General features: G+C 41.6%; 1 protein-coding gene across 3 annotated transcripts in view; it reads left to right on the forward strand.

Moving 5' to 3' along the window:
* Positions 1-21,811, forward strand: part of tnn (tenascin N) — a 39,564-nt gene that overhangs the window by 16,533 nt on the left and 1,220 nt on the right. Inside the window, exons 7-18 of one of the 3 annotated variants that reach the window (XM_041948803.1) lie at positions 1,082-1,264; positions 1,732-1,821; positions 10,020-10,283; positions 12,412-12,675; positions 12,997-13,260; positions 15,098-15,361; positions 17,872-18,002; positions 18,734-18,872; positions 18,996-19,147; positions 19,553-19,649; positions 19,761-19,925; positions 20,826-20,989. In XM_041948803.1, the coding sequence (XP_041804737.1) occupies positions 1,082-1,264; positions 1,732-1,821; positions 10,020-10,283; positions 12,412-12,675; positions 12,997-13,260; positions 15,098-15,361; positions 17,872-18,002; positions 18,734-18,872; positions 18,996-19,147; positions 19,553-19,649; positions 19,761-19,925; positions 20,826-20,989 (2,177 nt within the window). The remainder of the gene's footprint in view (positions 1-1,081; positions 1,265-1,731; positions 1,822-10,019; positions 10,284-12,411; positions 12,676-12,996; positions 13,261-15,097; positions 15,362-17,871; positions 18,003-18,733; positions 18,873-18,995; positions 19,148-19,552; positions 19,650-19,760; positions 19,926-20,825; positions 20,990-21,811) is intronic. The other 2 variants (XM_041948804.1, XM_041948805.1) reach the window with 2 other exon arrangements.

Raw genomic sequence — 21,811 nt, forward strand, 5'->3', positions numbered from 1 at the left:
CATCATCTGGCTTATGGTTGTGTGAGGAGTACACAGCATGAGGCAGACATTTCACTGGTTACATAGTTTTCAACTTCAAACGATGATCTACTTCAAAAGAGGGATTAAGTGAATGTTTTTCTTTTTCCCATAGAAAAGCACAGTAGCTGGCATCAAACAATGCTAACCCTTTTCATTTGGTACCATTTGTTTTGTTTGATGGTTTTGTTCTGTCTTTTTCCACCATATGCTGCAAATCTTGACATCCCTCACGGCTCAGCTAATATTCTAAATCATACTGAACATGCAGATAGGTACATATATTTCATATATTTATTGTCTTATATGTGTGAAAAAGCCTTTAATCCCTCTAATCTTTGCCAATTACCCCTGAATACTTATGCCTTTGACTCAGGGTATCATAGTAATAGGTTAGGCCAGTGGTTATGTTCTAACAATTAAGCTTAAAATATGTGCATATTTTTGGCATCTTACTTAAATGTAGAGCCATGAGGCAAAAACATAACAGAAAAACAGTAATTTAAGTGCGTTATTTACCCTGTGTATGCAGCTATGTTGCAGTTTTGTTGAAGAATACCAGAGTATTTCTTAAATAATGTAAGACGAGCAAATTGTGCTGCATGTATTCTCACAGTTATAGCGATACAATAGATGGCTACTGTGGCCACCGTTGACCGTGATGTAGAAATGATTTACTGTGACAGTAGCACATGCTGTAGCTGCATGTAGTTTATGAATTTAACTTTTCATTGTGAGAGTAAGAATGTGTTGTTCCTTTTCTCAAAAGTTACATAAGCACATTTCAGTGAAGATTTTATCTACACTGTGTGCTAGGACAAGGAGTAACTTGTTGATATTTTGATGATATTTTCTTGATGAAAAAGGGAAATTCCTGTAAGGCCCGCTTCCCGGGAAGGTCACATTTCAGGGTGAAAGGGATTCATCGTCTAGCCCAAGGACATGGGAGCAGAACACGGCAGATGCTTGTGATTAAAGGGGCTTTAAAGCAGGGTTTCCAGAATAAGGGTCATGTCTGTACGCCCAGTTCTACCTTGTCGTCCAACACTTGTATCCCTCCCAGATGTCTCAGCTATTGATGATATCCGAGTTCTTGGCCAGACAGAAGTGACTATCCAGGTGGACTGGCAGAACCCACCAGCTGAGGTGGATCACTTCAGGCTCACACACACTGACCCGGCAGGTCAGGAGGAGGAGCAGAACGTACGGATGAGCCAGGAGGCGCGCACCAAACACACGATTGTGGGTAAGTGTTGTAACAGACAGAGCACAAGTATGTACTGGAGACACAGATACATGTAAAAACCCCTGAAGCCCACACTTCTGAATTGTTCTTTAAAATGTAATCCAAGTGCATAGAAACATTTGGTCATATATTTACGTCACATATATCATTACATCACAAGCAGTTGCATTTAAATCCAGATGATCGAAGATAACATTCGTGTAATAGTGTAGAGCAGTGTCTGCTTGAGAAGCATCACCATAAATTATGGCCATCAGTGTAGACAGTTATGATCAGGTTAACCAAAAAGTGAATTTCCTCCTCGGATTGTTACATTTAGATCTGACAAGATGAAAGTATCCAATAATTTGCAATGAAGAAAAGTCAGAAAAAATAATCATGTGGTATAATGATGGTACTGAGTACTACAGACCGCAGTTTATTACATCTTTCCCATTTTAGAGTTTTAAAAATGTGTCTGTCTGCAGGTCTGTTTCCAGGAACAGAATACCACATCTCAGTGCAGGCCATCAAAGGAGCCACTGAAGGAAAAGCTTCTTCTGTCACTGGTGTCACAGGTCAGTGTCAACGCATCAGCATTCACCATCCATTTAACCTAACGTGTTACTCAGTGACCAGTGATTTAGCAAATGAACCACTGCTGTACGGAAATCTTGCGTTTGTGCCGCCACTGACTGTGTCTGAATTGGATGACACTTAAAATGATAGATCGGCCACTTGTGGAAGTGAACGCATATTCCACTTCACGTTTTGAATTGGGTGTGCCATCAAAGGAAGCTCTTTGCTCTTGACAGTCCACCTATAATTCACCAGTGGTAAGAACCTAATTGGAAAAACACATAATCTGTCATACACAATACTGACGCTGTGTGATACAACCTGGTATTACGATCCACACACAGCCAAAGGTAATAGCATTATGAATGCAGCCAGCAAGGAGCACAATTATGGGTTAATGATGGAGGGCTGGAATTTACAGCCTAATAATCTGGACTGGCCCTAATGGCTGTGGTGAGCCTGGTCACCAAAGGGGAAACACAATATGAACGGTGTAACGACCACTAGATGCTCCCTGATGTTTGAGGTGAGAAGGTCCATGATTTACAGAGTCCATCTGGTAATGTTGGATTTTAGCAGTGTGGCACTGAGTTCGACACATTTGGTCTAACTGTGTTCTGGACTGGTTTTAGGACATGAGGAGGAATTCATTCTACGGTTTCACTTCAACAGCTGGCCCTGACATTCATCTGCTTTGAACTTATTATTTAAGTGACTGACAAGTAGTCCACAATGGCTCGACAGGTCTTCAGTTACAGCCGTTATTATGCTCATTTGTGCTTTGTTATTTTCTACTTTTCTGCCTTTTGTAATTTCCCTTCCTTTCTTTCCTCCCTCACCTTTGCTCTTATCCACCCTAAGAGTGTACTCGGTTCAAAAGCAGTCTCCAGGTTGATGGCTCTTCGGTTTTTAGACCCTGAGGCAGCCAATTTAATGGTTTTTACTCATCAGTGTTAGCTAGGTACTCTCAAGACTCACCTCTCTTCTTTTGCAGCTAGTCAGGTGCTCAAGGGCCCCTGTCACTGCTAATCTTTTTTTTCTGTGTGTGAGTGTGCCACCTACTTATGTAGTATTTGTGTGCGTGCGTGCGTGCGTGCGTGCGTGCGTGTGTGTGTGTGTGTGTGAATGTGCTAATCTACACCAGGCAGACAGTGGCTTGTCTCCACTCCAGCAGCTACAATCCTTCATTTTAGGTGTTTCACAGAAAAGGCTTAGAGGTGATTGAGGAGGATAGTCCTCAGCTCTGCTTGCCAGCAAGACTGTGCTGGTTTCATGAAGGCTGGCATGCAGCACCGTAGAGCACACTCACCTATTATCTCACCGAACATGTGGTTTGCACTGGGGCCGGCAGTGGTTATACGCAGCGAGAGATAAAAGGAACATAAAGAGGAAATGTAGAAAATACACAACACAAGAGCAACAACAATAAAGAAAAAGAAGTGCTGTGGTTACAGTAAGAAATGAGGGTAAAAAATGAGCAGGAATAACAGGGGAACGTAGGGACAATAAGGACACAATGAGAAATCAAGACATTTCAAGGCATATCAAGAGCAAGAATAAGGCAGGGTATTAAAATAATGAGTCACAAAGAGGCAATTTCAGTGACATTATGTAGCAGTACTTAATGCATTACTCTGTAGCTGCTGTTATGTCCAGGGAGGCTATAGCTGACTCCTTTCATCACAGAAGCAATTCTGTTTCCTCCTCATTTTTACCATCTGTCTTCCTTTTCTCTTTCTCACTGTTCTCTTTCTCAATCTCGTGCAAAGTTCACAGCAAGTTTTTTTTTAACCATATTTCTTTGTGGTTCCTCACTCTTTTTCAGTCTTTCTTCACTTGCCATCTCTAATATAAAATGCAGAATGAATGTATTAATGAGTCATTGTGGGAATATGTTACAAGATGACAGAAGTAGCCCCAAAACTGAAAACATGCTTTTAAAAAATATGATTTCCCTGTGAATGGTGCTGAACATGAAGCTGGTATTTGGTATGGCCTTGCAACTTGTTAAATCTGAAGACTGAAGTGAACTATATGCTGTTTTTAGTTACTGAATGTTACTGTACTTGATATTTGTAACTGGACTTCCACATGTGCATCAACAGTGGCTCTATAAATCATCCTCTCTCAGCCTGTGGTATGTTGGAATCATGTTGGAGTTGCAACATGTGACAGTCTATGTGTTTGTGTGGGTCTGTGTGTGTGTGTGTGTGTGTGTGTGTGCATGCACATGTGATTCTGTGGGCGGCTGTATGGCATCCTTTAACTGCCAGTTCGTTCCATAGTGAAATGATCCAATGACAGTTAACATTAAGGAAAACACCAGAACCAAAGGGATCTCTGCTTGGAGCAGACGTTTCATAGCCACTAACCTGCCAAAAGATTATAAGGCGCATAAGCATAACATACCATGGCTGCTGCCGCTGCTGAATCAGATTCAATAAAGTCGCCACCAAGGCCTGTATAACCAAAAGCAGATGGACTTGGCTTTGGTGGAGGAGCTGAATGTTTAGTCTTTAAGTTATCTGGACACACTATAGCACCTCATGAGGCCCAGAGGGAGTACCCTGTCTCCACAGACTTGTCCTTTAGCGTTTCCTGAGCCAGCTCTGTACAGTAGACGTCAGAAAAATGACAAGTGAAAATACGCAATGGGACATTTTATATAGATAATGATAAGTACTGTAACCCCTCCTTGTTTTTTCATTATATTGGTGTGGTGAGAGACCACACTGGTCTGTTCATGTGTGTGTGAACATAAATGCAAACACATGTGTCTGTAGCAAGGCTAAGAAACTGCGTGCACCTTCCAGTGGTTTTGGAACTTAAGGAAGATTTGAGCCCTTAGTTATGGATACATACTGTAATACAGCACCGTCTCCTCAAAGGTTTATGTTTTTTCATCAGTTATAGTTTACGATGGGCCGGACTGAGGCTGTTTGTGCTAGGCTAGGTTCGGATCGCACAACTGGAAATCGGATAGAAACTGATTAGTATTTTTTTTTCCTGTTTATTATTTCACACGATTAAAGGGGGAAGTACACATAAACACACCAAGAGGCAGAGATAACAACAACACCAGTTATAGATAGATAGATAGATAGATAGATAGATAGATAGATAGATAGATAGATAGATAGATAGATAGATAGATAGATAGATAGATAGATAGATAGATAGATAGATAGCAAGTACTAAAAAATATATACATAATAATAAAATAGCAAAAATAGCAAACAGTAGTGATAAGAAGTATTGTACAAAAGATATTTATTTATTTAGCTGTTATTGAACAGTGCAATGGCATGTGGCAGGAAAGATTTCCTGTATCTGTCCCTTCGACAGCGGAGCTGTAGCAGCCTGTGGGAGAAGGTGCTCCGCTGTCTGTCCACTGAGGGTGCTGATCATTGTCCATGATGGATAGCAGTTTGTTCAGCGTCCTCCTCTCCACCACAGTCTCAAAAGACTCAAATCTGAGTCCAAGATGGCACTGGCAACAACAGACTGGTAGAAGATCTCCAACATTTTGCTGCACATGTTGAAGGATCTCAGTTTCTTCAAGAAGTAGAGTCTGCTCATCCCCTTCTTGTACACAGTCTCTGTGTTGGACTTCCAGTCCAGTCTGTTGTTGATCACCACTCCAAGGTATTTGTAGTCCTCCACCTCCTCCACCACCTCCCCTCTGATCCGTAGTGGCTGTGAAGGCTGGAAGTAATAACATATTGATACTTTGTAGTGATTTGACAGTGTTAGTATGGCCTTAATTTGACAAGAGAAAGAAAGAAAGAAAATCTTTATTTATATAGCACATTTCATTTTTAGCAGAAGCACAATGTGGTTAGTGTAAAGATAAAACATTAGACATAAGTAAACACAATTAAAACACATATTATAAAAACAATATGAGTGTATATTATTGAAAAGAAAATAATTAAGACCAGCAACAGACCAGTAAAAAATAATAAAACACGTAAATTAAAACCATCAAAAAAGCAGGAATAAAATAAGATTAAACAAAATAATGGAGACTAACAGTTGACCAATAAAGAATAAGGCATGTGAGTTAAAACCTGTAACAAAAGTAAAAATAAGATCAAATAAAAAAAGACCAGTTAACTCCTGAAAGGTGCAGCCAAAAAGATTTTTCAGTTTAGTTTAAACGACGGTAGCATTGGAGCACACCTAACATGATTGGGTAGATTATTCCAGCAGCTTGGGACATGAACAATGATGATAAAGGCAGTTTCACCAGTTTCAGAATAAACAGACGGCCTCAGGTGACGTGAGGGGTCTTGCTGGTTCATAGCTTCTGAAAAGTCACGTATGAACATGCTTTTCAGCGTCTTCCTGCAATATTAAGCTTCTTACCTTTGTGATATTTCTTAAATGGCAACATCCAGTTTTAACTATGCTGTTAATGTGGTTCTGAAAAGTGGAAAATAATTCTGTTGGTCTGATATGGTGTGTCTGTCAAAACTGTGAGATTGTATGGCTGCTAGTGCAGTGGCATAATGATAATGAGAGAATTATTAATGATGGCAAAATGGGGCCTTTCATATCAACCACATCATATGTTACATCTACTTCTAGATGTGGCAAAATAGTCAGTTCTGTCATAAAGAATTATGAGCTGCTTACTGACAAATAGATTGTTAGACAAACATGAAAAACCTGCCATACCCAGGGGACTCAACAAAACACATGTTTCACCAACAAGTCTCTGAAACAATGGCACCTATTGACACATACTTTCCCTCTGCTCCATCCGCAGACGTACTGTATGGCTTCCGCTGCAGTCGGGCTGTGAGGCCGTGAGGCTGTAAATGATGAAAGACGGCCTGTTACTGTGCGCCTTGTGGTCGATGCCTCTGCTGAACATGCCACCCATAAATGATAAGCTGTTTTCCAAATGGCCAGAGCCACAGCTCGTGTTCTGCGGCCCGGTAGCCACTGTTGCTATGCAGCTAGTGGGGTAGAACGTCTGGAGAAACTCAATCCATCATACGCTGCAACTTCAGAGCAAATGCAAGGCGCCCTCAGAAAGTAGTAGTACTTGGGAAAAAAAAAGATCTAATAACATCTAGAATATGTCAGGAAGCTGAGACAGCAAAGCAGAAGAGCAAAAAAAAAAAAAAAAAACTGCTGAGGGTAACGACATAGCACCAAAGAGAAAAGAAAACCTTTGTTTTAAAGGAGAGAAGGCTTTATTTAAGAGGTTACAACCAAATAACAATTTAAGATAATTTCTAGTAAGAGATCAAAAGCAACAGCTGCCTCCTCTTCAACCTGTCAACTGGTTTTAACTTTTATTGCTCATCTGGGATGTCTGACTGTTGTGAATCAATTCAAAACCCATTAATCAGTTTACTGTTTACAATGAGTAATATTTAATTGAGAAAAACAGGGTTGGTTCTCTTCAGGCTGACTGCACAGTGAGCAAGTTTTGCTTTGGCAAAATTAGCAATGTGGCTATTGGACTTCTACATGTGCAATTTTTTTTAATTTAATTGAAAAGCCACTGCTAGTGCCACTGGAACGGAATGTTAGTATGTGTAACAAACAATTCCCAGTTGATGCCAAATTACAAGATGCAAATACAATGCGCCTGGTGGCCCCTGCTGTCTGTTCTTCTGCCTGGTCGCACTCACACAGTTGTGGTGTGAATTTATTCAGTATAATAGTGAAGAGTACAGTCCGTCAGCATGCCGTGAAAGACTTGCAACACATGGCAGTGTTATGAACAGACCAAACCAGACATATTTGGTCACCAACACGATGATGTTAGATTCATTTGTTGTAATGTTTTCCAGCATATTGTTCAAAGGAGCTGGACCAAACCTTTAGATAGACACTACATGCTGAGTCACTGTGAATGTATCTATTCTTGTTATTGAGTGTATACGAATGTGTTTTTCTACACGATGAGTGGATAGATGCTTTGCTCCCTGCTTCAGGTACTGAGACTGCTGAATGACCCCTCGCTTTCAGGTCTTGGAGGAAACACTCAATCCTAATAAAACGGAGCTATTATAAATTCCTCCTGTGGTTTAGCTCCTGACTGACTGTCAAGCAGCGCAGCCACAAGGACGGACAAGTGACAACAGGAGGAAGAGGAGAGAGACAAAGAGGGCTTATAGAGTTAGACAGTTGCATGGCTCCTTTCTTCTCCTGGATGCATCATCAATCAGTTTTCATGATGCAGACTGTGCACTGACACAAGACTGACCTCGACTGAGCCCCTGCCACAGAGGAATAATCCTAAATGATGATTGCTTTTACATTTCCCTTCGCTTCCTCTGTGTCTCTCTTACTGTGCCTCTGTGACTCTTATTTTCTGTCTGCCTCCCTCTCCTCGCTGCTCCCTCTCTCTCTCTCCCCTTTCATCGAGATTCCCTCGACAGAGGCCGACACCCGTCCACACACATGCGCCACCAGCCGCTCCGCCTGCGTCCTCCATATGTCTCCGACTTTACGAACAGAGGCTCTGTGTTCTGCTGCGTCTTCCTCCCACTGCAGCTCATCCTGCTGCGCTCAGTCAACGGGACCACTGGTTACGTTATGTGCTGGTGACCTTCTTTTGAAGCTCCTCCCTTGAGTACAAACTCTCATTTGGTGCATATGTCATCTTCAGCGTCCATGCAAAAGCGAATACGGATGACAAGCAAAAGTTTCTCTCTCACACAAAATAATCAGCAACATTTCTTCAAAGTGCTCTTTTTACCAGAAGCTGCAGTGACTGCAGTCACTCCTCCCACATGCTGTTGTTGCTGCTTATGCTTTTTACTTACCTCGCTGGCTTCTTCCTCACAGCGCCAATTCAATGTTGTTATGGCGACCCGCTCTATATATGCTAACCCTGCCTCATGCAACTCAAGTAAAACTCATCCCTGTTTTGTTGAGACCCAAACACAGCATCAGTCACACCAGCAAAAACAACAAAGCGACATATGTTTGCATTCAAGTGTCAGGGAGCGAAAGAGCAAGTCAGGTCATGTTATTGTGAAGCAAAGTCCACAGAGGGAGGAAGGACTGGGTCAACAATCCCTGAACTCAACCCATTGCCTTGTTTTACTTTTTCATATTGTTTACTTCTTTATCATGTCTTGCTTTTTTACTGATGCTTCTTACTGTTGCACAATCCCCTTTGCTACTGTAAATGCAAATTTCCCCACTGTGGGATTAATAAAGGATTATTTTAACTCTAATCTTAAGAAAACGTCTGATTGATAGGTAGCTAGGTGTTACCAACTGACAACATTTTTTTTTGTTTTGTTTGAAAAAAGGTCACCATTGCTGACTCCAAATCTTAACCCATGTGTTTGTTTTTGTAACCATGAGAATGAAGGTTTCCTAACCTTAACAAAGTAGACCCAAACCACAAGGTTTGCCAACCTTGACTAAGTACTTTTTGAACCCAAACCATTTTCTTCCCCTCAACCTAAACAAGCCCTTTCTGTGCCTAAACCAAACCTGAACCATAACGTCGTCACATCAAGAAACTGATTTAATTTTCAAGGAGGTCGTCCTGCTTATGGGGACCCCAATCAGATAATACTTACATGAGTCGTTCTAAAGAACATGGACAAACAGCGCATTTGGAGGTCTTGTTTGTTTTGTTATGGGGTTTGATGGAAACCTCCTCCAAACATGTGGAGACGATGTCTAAGTACAGCTTAACTTCCCTGGGGATAGGTGACACTCTGTGACACTGGAGATATTGTCTCCTGTCAACAGTCAAGATTTGTGGCATTACAATGATATTTTCCCAAACTTCACCTGGTAGTATTTGTCCAAACCTTAAGAGGTGGCAGGATCATTTTTGTAACTGTCACACTGGTCATTATGGAAGGCACTGATGAGCCTTTGTCATTTAGGTATGAGGTATTTTGGGTCTATAGTATAGTCCCCCTAGTTTCTCACAGCTTGTGCTGCCTACTCTGACTTTACCTGTCGGTACTCTTGCTGACAGGTACAGTTGGCAGTTGTATGGATTTCTCCACTTATTACCCAAACCTCCCCCTGTTCTATGTTGTTTTTCAGTGTGCAGTTAGATTATGCTTCTTGCTCAACTGAGTTTCTACAACCAGTGTGGATGGACCAGAAGGACCAGTGAACCAGTGGAGAATAAGCACTCCTCATTTTTTTTATTCATCTGCTTGTCTCTTAGTCCTTTTTCTTTTCACCTCTCCCTCTTAAGACATTGATGCTCCTGGCAACCTGATCACCACTGAAGTAACAGAGGACACTGCAACAGTCTCATGGGATCGAGTCCAGGCAGAAATAGAGGGCTACATGTTGAGCTACACCTCTGCTGACGGGTCCAGTGCCGAGATCCCTGTAGGACGTGACATCACCTCATACAGGCTGATTGGCTTGAGGCCTGGAGTTCTCCACACCGTCTACATCTGGGCCTTCAAGGGAGACAAAGTCAGCAAGAAGAGTTCAACAGAAGCCGAAACAGGTAAACTTTGAATGGGACTCTGGTTCATTATAGGGGTGATTGATGTACTTGACCTTTTGTCTGTGTCCACAACAATTAAAGAGCTTCACAGATGACCTTTATATAAATGCTGGACAAATAGGTTTAAAGGACCCTCTGGGTGATATTCCACAAAGGCGAGACATAAGAGCTAAATTGCTCTTTTTTGCTGGAACACAGAAGAAGATGCAACATAAAAACAAACGTTTTTATCCTTTCTAATGACTGAGGGTCCACACAATAACCTGCGATTCTCAGGTATCTCAAGTGCTCCCAGGCAGTGTGCTTCTTTTCTTTCTTTTTCACAGCCTGTGACCAGAGGGAGAAATGTTTGAAGTGTCTCTTTTTCTTAAGCTCCTTTGTGAAAGACGCTCTTACCTCAAACAGCCCTTATGTTCAACGCACCAATCATTTCCTTTTGATCTTCAGTCTGCTGGTTTTCTGCACAATTTCCTTGTCTATTTTGTGGTGGCAAGAAGTAGAAAGCATCACAGTAGACATTTCACACTTAGCACATTAACCCCTCTTTGCCCAACTGCCAAGAGGGAAACTTGAACACTCAATGAATAAGACTATTTAACATAATTGGGCAGGACACCTCATTTAAAGGTAGTTTAGTTTAGCCCGGGGCTAAATGTCTGAAAGAAGTTTGAGAAGAGACAATTTTGCTTAGTCAATAAAGCCAGCTAGATTGTTTCTCCTCTGTTCTCCTGTCTCTTAATCTTTGCAGTTGTGACGTTTAGCAGCTGTTGCTGTCTGCTTGCTTTTATGTCTCTGAGGAAAGGCAACAGAAGAACACTTTAAAGTGCTGACTGGCATCTATCCAAATCTCTCTAAAAAATTGAGTTGAACGCGGGGACCAAAAACATTTAGGACTCGTAAGCTCTCAGCAGTGAAGGAGGAGTGAGTTCACACATGTGTAAATGTTGGATACAGTCAGAAATACAGTATGAGAGCAGCAAATGTAAATCCACACAGCCCAATTCACACTTAATGTTACTAGTTTCTTATCAATAATTTGTTGAATTTCTAATTTTCACATATGTGCTTCTGTAGATGTATGGTATATGTGTGTGTGTGTGAGTGTGTGTGTGTGTGTACGCAGGAAAACTTTCCTTTTGCTTTTAGTCAGATGAGTAAAAACTGTTTTTCTTTGAGTTGCTGTATTTGCTGAATATACCTGATTTTTCTATTTTTTTACTGTTTTTATACACGTTTTTTGTTTTCATTCATGCTCAGTTGTCAGGTTTTCCCTGGTGCCTTTTGATGAGGGAAGCAGACATGTTAGCTCCATTAACCTCACTCATACATCACCCAGCGGGAGTGCACAAGGATGCAAATATCTGAAGTGGCTTGAAACTCACTTTGCTAGCTGGTGATGCTAGCTATTGTGAACAGTTAACTATAACATAAGCAATATGGGGAAGCAATTATTATTATTTTGTCGGTGAATGATAGATGCAGTGTATACATACTGAATGTTTACATCTCCAGTGTTAAGGCTTGTGCTTTTTTTTAGTTTTTTACTTATTTTTGGAGAATAGAAACATTCAGAATGATATGGAACAGCAACGTGATAAGATACAAATGGGATTCATGCAGACACGAAACCAGTGACATTGTATCACACCACCTCAGTGCTTCAGATTTCTCTTAACTATAACAGTGTTCTGTCATCATCTATTGTTTGCTATCGTGGTTTGCATGTACTTTATTTAACATAGCTCATAGTATACTCAAAGTATCCCTGCTTACTTAACAGTGTGATATGACATCAAACTTGGATTCAAAACCTTAACCTTACCCAAAACTGTGTAGTGAGTGTGGCATAGGGTTTCCTGGGTAATAACTAAATCATTCATCATTTCTAAAAAAGTTTTAGAGCACGAAACAAATACAAACCTTAATCAAACCCCTCCAAACTCTTGATCCAAGTTTGATGTTTCTAACCTCTTACACAGTGACAGAAGGTTATGTGTAAGAGGTAACTATATTATACTGATGTGGAACAGCTGTGCTGGTCCACATCAGCTGTGCTATAGTTGTTATGTTTGCACTAGATGTAGTGATGTCTTTTAGTAGTCTCTACTAACCAGAACTCCCCATGCAGAGCTGGATGCTCCTACTAATATCTTGGCCCGAGATGAAACAGAGTCCAGCTTCAGGGTGTCCTGGGACCACACCCGGGCAGACATTGACGGATACATCCTAACCTACAGCTCCTCTGAGGGCTCGAGTGAGGAAATCCCAGTCGGGTCTGACAGCTCTTCATACTTGCTGACTGGCCTGAGGCCTGGGGTCCTCTACACTGTCTACATCTGGGCCATCAAGGGGAGCAAAGCAAGCAGGAAGATCTCAACACAAGCTGAGACAGGTCTCAAATCTACAACTTTCTGTTCAAAGCCAAAGTTCTTAATCATCTGACCAGCTAATGCCACATTTTTATGTTAAATGCTCATCTACATGCACACATGTAATCAGTATATTATAAAATACACAGCTCTATGTGTAGAACTAGATCCTACTGAGTTCTTGGCCAAAGGTGAAACGTGCTGAAATGTGAAAGGCATGGTTCTGCATGTCACAAGACCAGATCTTGGGATAAGTAAGATATACTGACTGAGCTACAGCTCATCTGTAGTTTGCAGTTTACATCAGTAAGGTATTAATATCCTCTACTAACGTCTCTCTCTAGAACTGGATGCTCCTGCTAACCTCTCAGCTCGAGATGTGACAGAGTCCAGCTTCAGCGTGTCCTGGGATCCAACTCAGGCTGAAATTGATGGTTACATCCTAACTTACAGCTCCTCTGAGGGCTCTAGTGGGGAGATCCCATTGGGGTCTGGCAGCACCTCTTACATGCTGACTAGCTTGAGGCCTGGGGTCCTCTACACTGTCTACATCTGGGCCGTGAAAGGAAGCAAAACCAGCAAGAAGATCTCAACACAAGCTGAGACAGGTCTCAAATCTATTTTCTGTTAAACCCAATTACCTCAACAATTAAAGCCAATGCATCAATTGAAATGCTCACCTCACATATTCTTTCGGTGGGCCATGTTTAATTCATCATATCTTCATCTTAGTTATTTTGACAGAACAACTCCCTTGCAAACCCCAAAAGAAAAATTTGCTTCTCACATGGTAGACTAATCAGAATCCGCTTGTTTGTTTAAGGGAGTTTTCCAATGTATTCATCCATCAGTTCATCCATCTACTTGCCAACTTCTTATGCGGGTCACGGTGAACAAAGCAGCCCAGACATCATTTTCCCCAGTAACTTGCTTCATCTCTTCCTGAGCAGCTCCATGCCAGCTCAGAGGTGCAGTCTGTCCAGTGTGTCCTGGGCTTACCCTGCAGTCTCCTCTCAGTCAGTCATGTAAGGAGCATAAGGAGGCAGTCAGGCCCATTCTTTCCAAGCGACCAAAACACCTCTACCTGCTACTCTGGACAAGCAACAAGGCTATTCATAGTTCCTCTCAGATCAATAGAGCTTTTCATCTTTCATGGAGACCAAGGTCAGCCAACATGTTTGGGAACCTCATCTCAGCCTCTTGTATCCAACAATATGATCATTTCAGTTGCATGAACTGCACTACCCAGTGTTTGTGACCACAGATAAATAGACTGAAGATTGAGACTCTGGAAATTCATTTCTTTTGGCTCAGGTGTCTCTTTTCTAGCATGGTCTGATATAATGTCTGCTTCACTACACCCAATCCTCCTAATGTTTTGTCTTTCTCCTGCGTTCTAACTCATGTGTAAAATCCCAATTTACCTGGATCCTTGGAGCAGCTGCCTACTTATCTGAATAGAACAAGACATCTTTTACTACAAGAGGACAATGGAAGGTCTTGAAGGACTCCTTTCTCAGTTTGACAGCCTTCTTCAATCCAGCTGCCCTCTACCAGTTTCTTGGGTGTCCCAATGACAAGCACTTTTCACCTTCTAACCACAGGTCCTTGCAGCTGCTTCCATGATAGAGATGTTGAACAAAGTGCATTATGTGCAGCACCTGTGAATGGATACCAGGCATTTCCACCAAACCCAGAAGGCCAAATGTTCTGACTGGCCTTGGTTTTCCTCCCTGCAACATGCAGATGAACAAGGAAAAGACCCAATTCCTGAATGGGATGGATAATTAGATGAAGCATTAGATCAGACTCTGTCTCTCCTGAAGTGATGCACATTCAAAGAGTCAGCTTTAGTCTTTCTGTTTCACACTCCCAAAGTGTGCTCAGTCTGCACCATTTGCTTTCGTGGATCACTCAGCCGCAGGCCTGCCTCCTGGCGTTCTCTTAATTGTTGCTTGAACCATGACACCATATGCATAACTGGGCTCTCCAACTAATCTCTTGGCCGATCATCAGCATGTCGTTAGACAGGATACAGTCCAAAATCAGTATACATACATTTAGCTACAGTTCTGATGAAGAGTGGATGTAGTACAGAGACACCTATGGGATCCCATGCTGTCTCCTCCAAGCTTACTGCCTCGGTCCTCGTGTTGTTACATCAGCTACTTTTGGTCAGTGAGGGGGACAAACTTGCAGGAAGGTTTAAACATATATCATGTCTCATGTATATATCAAGGGTGTCTTATTTTTTATGATGCAATGTATGAGTATTTTTTTCTCCTTTTTATCTGCATATTACTAATATTTTTAGTACAATGCATGCCAAAGGAGTTCATTTGTTCACCCTCGAGTGAAAAATGAAACAAAACATAGTTTGCATCAGTAGTTCTTGAAGTTTGCATCAGTAGTGTATTAACCACAACCACTAACATCTCCCTCTAGAACTGGATGCTCCTGCTAACCTCTTAGCCCGAGATGAAACAGAGTCCAGCTTCAGTGTGTCATGGGATCCGGTCCAGGCAGACATTGATGGCTACATCCTAACCTACAGCTCTTCTGAGGGCTCAAGTGAGGAAATCCCAGTTGGGTCTGGCAGCACCACTTACATGCTGACTGGCCTGAGGCCTGGGGTCTTCTACACTGTCTACATCTGGGCCATCAAAGGGGACAAAGCCACCAGGAAGATTTCAACAACAGCTGAGACAGGTTAATACGCTGCGAACAGGCAGGGTTTACTCTTGGTAATAAAAAGCTCCCCTTTCTCTTGAAATGCCACTTCATCGTTTAACATTTAAAAAAGGTAATTTTGTCAGTCTAGATTTCTCTTCTCACAGATATTGATACGCACAAGCAAAGCAGCACTTCACATGTAGAAACATTTACCAATGAATGTTATCTCAAAATAGTCCTCCCCAGTTAAGGAAGGCCTTAATCTGATGCTTTTATGAGCCACCTGTTCATACTTAAATCAATCAATTAGATTTTTTAATCCACATGAGGTTGAAACACACTCAAACGAAACTGGATGAAATCTAAAAATATGGATTTTTAAGTTACCTCACATTGTCTGTAGCCTGTCTGAGCAATGAATGAGGAGCACGTATATGGGTACACCGGTACACCAGACAAAAGGAAGACAGACAGATTCTGGATTGTTTTTTTTAAATATTCTTACGGCACCACAGCTGTGATGCTTCAAAAGTGCTGTGATCACAGCACAAAGCTGTCTTTCATTTCCAGGTTTCTTTGCATATACAAACTCAAACAGGTTACTGCTCTGTTACTGTTAAAAACAAAGGCCTTAGTCAAAGATTGCTGATTGAATTTCCACTCAGTCAGGGTCTGCTACATGTGGCCCTAGTTTGGGGGAATATTGGTTCTACAAAAGCAGTAACTTCAAGCAATATTTCTGTATATATATTTGAAGGAAAATCACTGCCAATAACTACAGTAACTTCATCCCTGGAGAGTTGATAAGAATGTTATATTTGGATTTATGCAGAAAAGCAGCTCTGAATTGGGTTGTGGATTCCATCAATTGTGGGTGTATTTTACTTCTTTAGTGATGTTTTATGTGATAATACTGGATACACTGGTGATCACAGGGGTCAAAGGTTAGGTTTGAGAAGTCAGGGAATACGTCTGGGTTGTTTCTTAGGGAATCTGAACTGCTTACGTCATCTGTGAGACCTATCAGACTGTAATTGTGCCTTTTTAATATATCAGTATAACCTTTAAAATTGCTGATAGTTTCAAAAACAGCAACAATAATCTACCACATTTTGTAGACGTCTGCAAACCAAGTGAACTAGGAAATTGCTTTATTTAGTCATTCACTAATAATGATGCTTTTGATTTATGCACACACAAAACAGTAATCCATCAACTCTCTCGCCGTATGACCTTTGATTTATTAACCTTTTTTAAAAAGTCTACATTTGTTTACGCTGAACTTCAGAACTACCAGGAAGCACCAGAATTTGTGCTCTGGAGGGAAATGTCCCCCACAGGTCCGGCCAGGTCACTGGGTATGTCTCGTAACTTAGTATGGGGTAAAAATAGCAGAGGCAGCACATGGTGAACGGGTTACAACAGGGGCATCTTTGTGTGAGCCAGATGATCGGTAAAATCACCCGGGACCTCTAAGTGAAAGCTGGATCTTTTTCAATTAGGCAGCAAATGGCCGAGTTTTGGATTATAAACTTGTCTTCGTCGTAACTCATTAGAAACCATCGGTGGCTGCAGACCAACGTGGTGCTGGGTTCAGTTAAAAAAGCCATTGTGTCAAAAGATATCATCTGGGATACATAAAAGCATGTGTTATTACATTTGTGGCTTTATTGAACCTAGTAACAAGCACCATTAATATGTCAGTTTAAACTGTCTCAAGCCAGCATCACTGCGTTTCACAGGCTAATGATACCAATTGTGCTTCTGAATTTGTCACACTGGTTTTCCTATTACAATTTAATTACCAAGAAGGCAGTTTAATTTTTTCCGGTGATAGTAAAACTGACAATTAGATGATTCCTTCATATAAACAGAAGAAGTAGAGGACTGAAATTATGACTCTTGACTTGAATAAATAATGGATTGTTGGGGCTGATTTTGTACGTCATGGTGACATGCGCTTCCTCTAATCTCTTGAGCCACAGGAGGTTAAGGCTCCTACTGTTACAGCTGGTGTCTTCATGTCAGACAGATTCTTTCAGCGCCTGCTTCAGGTCAAAGCTCCACGGCATTTAAATAAGGCGGAGGATAAGTGCCAGTTTATCTGCGGAGGCAATTTGTAACTCTGCAGGCGGATGGTAGTCATCTCTGGTGTTGTGCTTCAGGTGGGGAGAGGCTGCAGTGTCACATACATTAATGCTGCACATATCACTGCAGGAGATAGAGGGAAGAAAGGAAGAAAGTTGTGTGTTTGAGAAACAATTCACATGTGAGTACGAGAAACGGTTTGTAAACAGTGAAGCAAAAATAAAATGTACATATATTAGATAGTCGATAAAAATTATGATTTACTAAAAACATTGAAACCATCTTTTAAATCAAAGAAAACCTCCTCTTCTCTTGATGTCACTCACAGGTGATTATTTTCCCCAGTTTTAGTGAATTGAAATCCAGACCTGAGTTTATACAGTGTGTTAATGGACGTACAGTAGACATCACATTGATCTTGCGCTGTAATCCCCTTTGACATGCACTTCAATCCACAGACATTGATGGCCCTACGGACCTGAAGGCCACAGACGTGACGCTGGACTCTGCTGTTTTGTCCTGGATTGCTCCTCTCGCTGACATTGAGGGGTACATCCTCACCTACAGAGATGAGGATGGCAACGTGGAGGTACCAAGCCATGACATGCACTGACAATGCGATGCCACCAAAATTTCCAGTCACACAGGCTTTTTCCAGTGCAGTATAATAATACCACAAGTGAGGTATTAAAGTCTTTGTCACAGTTTGTAACTACAGATATAAGCACTTTAGGGTACATTTACATCTCTTTCATAAACAACTGTAGCATTAAATTGCAAAGAGCAAGCCATCATATGGAAAACTGAGTTTGAGTGTGTCAGAGGATGCAAAAGCCTTTTATTCTGCAGTGGGTAAAAGCAGAGCTGCAGTTACTTTGAGCATCCTGTGGCCAAATGTTGAGCTGTACAATGCTGGATTTTAAATCCTATTACTGTTTTTACAAGCATGCAAATACTACATGGAAAACAATTTCCTCACTGTTTGGAACTGGCTGGGGCTACAGTAAGTGTGTGTTTAATTGAAGCTCTGTAGAACGCTGACCTCTTGTGGTCAAAAATAAAATGAATCCACTAAAAGCAATTTTAAGCACTTGGATGAGGTGATTCATCTTTTCTTTGAGACCTTTTTAAGATTTTATAAGAATTGAAGATCCCATTTAATGCCTGTCGCTAATTGATGCTCAAGACAGCACCATCACTCACACGGTGAAATTGATCTAAAGGCCACATTATATGCCACACATTTTACAGGACAGCTACATTACTTTCTAATTGTAGCGTTCAGTGAGATTAACTGTAATTGCTGTTTATTGTGGCCAGACGGTTGAAAAGCAGCTCGGAGCCGGCGAGAGCAGTTTCTCTGTATCTGGTTTGGAGATGTCGAAGAGATACATCGTCACCATCATCGCCTACAGGGGGAACAAGAGGAGCAAGGTGGTGCAGACCATCTTCAAAACAGGTCTGCACTCCGCCTACTGAGTCACTACTGTCTTCTGCAGGGCCTCATATGTTTTGTTTTGTTTTTTGCGACATATCACATTGTGAGTATGAAGCATTAATAATGTCACATCCTCCTTCCTAGTTGGTCTCCTGTACCCCTTCCCCATGGACTGCCTTCAGATCATGAAGAATGGCAATAAGAAGAGTGGTATCTACACCATCTACATTAACAACGACCGCTCCAAACCACTGGAGGTTTACTGCGACATGGACACTGACGGAGGCGGCTGGCTGGTATAGATTATTGATAATAAATAATTGATAAAATATTTTTTCATTTAAGGTAGTGTTCATTATGTGTACAGAATTTATACCAGTAAACATTAAAGGAGCATTCCACAGATTTGAACTCACTCGTCATGATGATACTCACATGCTGTTGAGTTGCCTTATGGGTAATGTTGGACCTAAATCAAGACATCTCAGAACAAGATGCTTTTATTTTGACCCACCTTTTTTGAATGCTTCTTTCTGTCCTCCAGCTTTATGGAAATGCTGTAATAATTCTCCTCTTTGATGATAGTAGTTGAAGGTTATTGCTGCTGGAATTTTAGTGGTGGGACTGGTGACCAACAACCCAAAGCAAACTGACATTTGTGTAACAGCTGTCAGTGAAACTCGTGCGCTCGCTGCTTCCAGGTGCTCCAGCGACGTACCATCGGCAGGCTGGACTTTATGAAACGCTGGAGGCAGTACATAGCAGGTTTTGGCAACATGACAGAGGAGTTCTGGATTGGTGAGCTGCCAATGTTCTGTTTGTTTTCTGCAGACATTGATGCATGCACGTTTGAATAGTAATCGAGTATTTCTTTTTGCTTACACATTTTCTCCCTGGCTGTTCCCACAGGTCTGGAAAAGATATACGAGCTCACCAACACTCCTACTCAGTATGAGCTGCGGTTTGACTTGGGCCTGGGCTCGGAGAGAGTCTACGCCGTGTATGACAACTTTAAGATTGCATCTGTCAAGCAGAAGTTCAAACTCACTGTCGGCAAATACAGCGGGACAGCAGGTGGGCCTTTTGCTTCAAAAATATTTTCCAAACTACCGACAATATAAAGATCTGACACTGAGAAGACAACAGGAGCACCTTTCAGAGCTTGAATTTTCACTCTGACACTTTGCTCAAATAGAAGGAGTCATAGAAAAGAGGAGAGGCCAATGAGACAGAGGGTGGGAATACAGGGGTTTCAAGCTGTAGGCACCCCGACCCATCTTTCTGTGGGGTGCTGAGAAAGCAAATACACACCAACAGTAGGTGGGATATTTGTTTCAGAAACTCCTGTTCAGTGAGTTATAGACAGAAGCTATATAGGGAAGACTGTATCTGACGAAGGCAGGGTTTTAGTGGGCTTTGAAGCCAGACAGATACACAGCAAGTGGGACGCTGTGTCTACACAGACCGCAGTGTGCCGAAACAACATATACTGTATCGCTCTATATTTGGCATTTTATTAAATTTCTTCCCTCAGGGAGCGCATGAAAGAAAGAAGAGTGAGCAACATAAAGTCTGTGTGAATATATTGTGGATAGAGGAAGGTTGGACTGAATACAGCCTGTCTTTAAACAGTTTTTGAAATTTAAATAAATTAGTCTGTAAGTCAAGTCAGTTTTATTTACACAGCCCAGAAGCACAAATCACAATTTGCCTCAGGGGACTTCACAATCTGTGCAGCATACAGCACCCTCTGTCCTTACACCCCTGATCAGGAGAAGGAAAAACTGCCCAAAAAACCTTTTAACAGGGAGAAAAGGCAAAAAATCTCAGGAGCTGCAACAGAGGAGGGATCAGATGTGTACAGATCAGCAAAAAATCACAACATATACACATCTGGATGACAAAAACACTATATTATTAACTACTACTACTACCACAACTATAATTTTGTTAATTATTGTTGATGATCCCCAGGTGATGCTATGACCTACCATCAAGGCCGGCCCTGGACTACCGTTGACTCAGACAATGACATCGCCCTCAGTAACTGTGCCCTGACCCACCGTGGCGCCTGGTGGTACAAAAACTGTCACCTGGCCAACCTCAACGGAAACTGGGGAGACAACAGGCACAGTATGGTGAGTTCTGCACCGGATCATATGTGCATATTGTCCTGTGATTCCTCTGAACCTGCCAACGTGCATTAAAAAGAACAGAAAGTTAAACATCTGCCAACTTCTGCATACATGCACAAAATTAGTAATAAACATTTGTGTATTAAATCACGCTGTTCATTACACTCTGATCAAACATAAAAGTTTTGATGGTTTAGCATAGAGGACAAAGCACTGAAGTCTTCTTCTGTAATGTGCCTTCACACCAACAGGTGGCACTGACAGTACTATGAGACGGGAGATTTATACTAACCTGAGTTACCAGTTACCAAAATGAGGCTGTCGAACATTTTGCCCTCACTTCATCCTTCCCAGTAAATGATTTTATTCTCCAACTTTGTGTGAAGTTCTAGCATTCAGATCTGCTAAATGAAGTTAGGCTATATTCTCTGTCCAAATATTGATCTTTCATACTCCACCTGAACCAAAACCTGTTTTATTTTCTGTGTTTGCCTTCTTGAATCCCCTTCATCTCAGAATGTCACTGTTGTTCTTCATTAATTCAGCAGTTATTGGAGGATTCAACACTCAGCTTTAGTTTCAAAGTTCGGAAGAGTTTTGCTGTTTTTTCTTTGCTTTTTAGAACGATTACAGGTAGTTCTACAATGACCTCTCGCGACCAACCGCTTCTCCTGTCACAATGTGACGATACACCAAAAGAAAAAAGAAAAAAAAAGAGCGCTGACCAGGAGGCGGTTCCCCAGTCAGCAATCAAAGACAGCTTCACTCCAGCCCACTTCAAGTTGTTTTGTTTTGGATTGTTGCGGTGAAGCAGAAGTGGCCTAA

This window comes from Chelmon rostratus, chromosome 12 (genome assembly GCF_017976325.1).
Source record: "Chelmon rostratus isolate fCheRos1 chromosome 12, fCheRos1.pri, whole genome shotgun sequence".
NCBI lineage: Eukaryota > Metazoa > Chordata > Actinopteri > Chaetodontiformes > Chaetodontidae > Chelmon > Chelmon rostratus.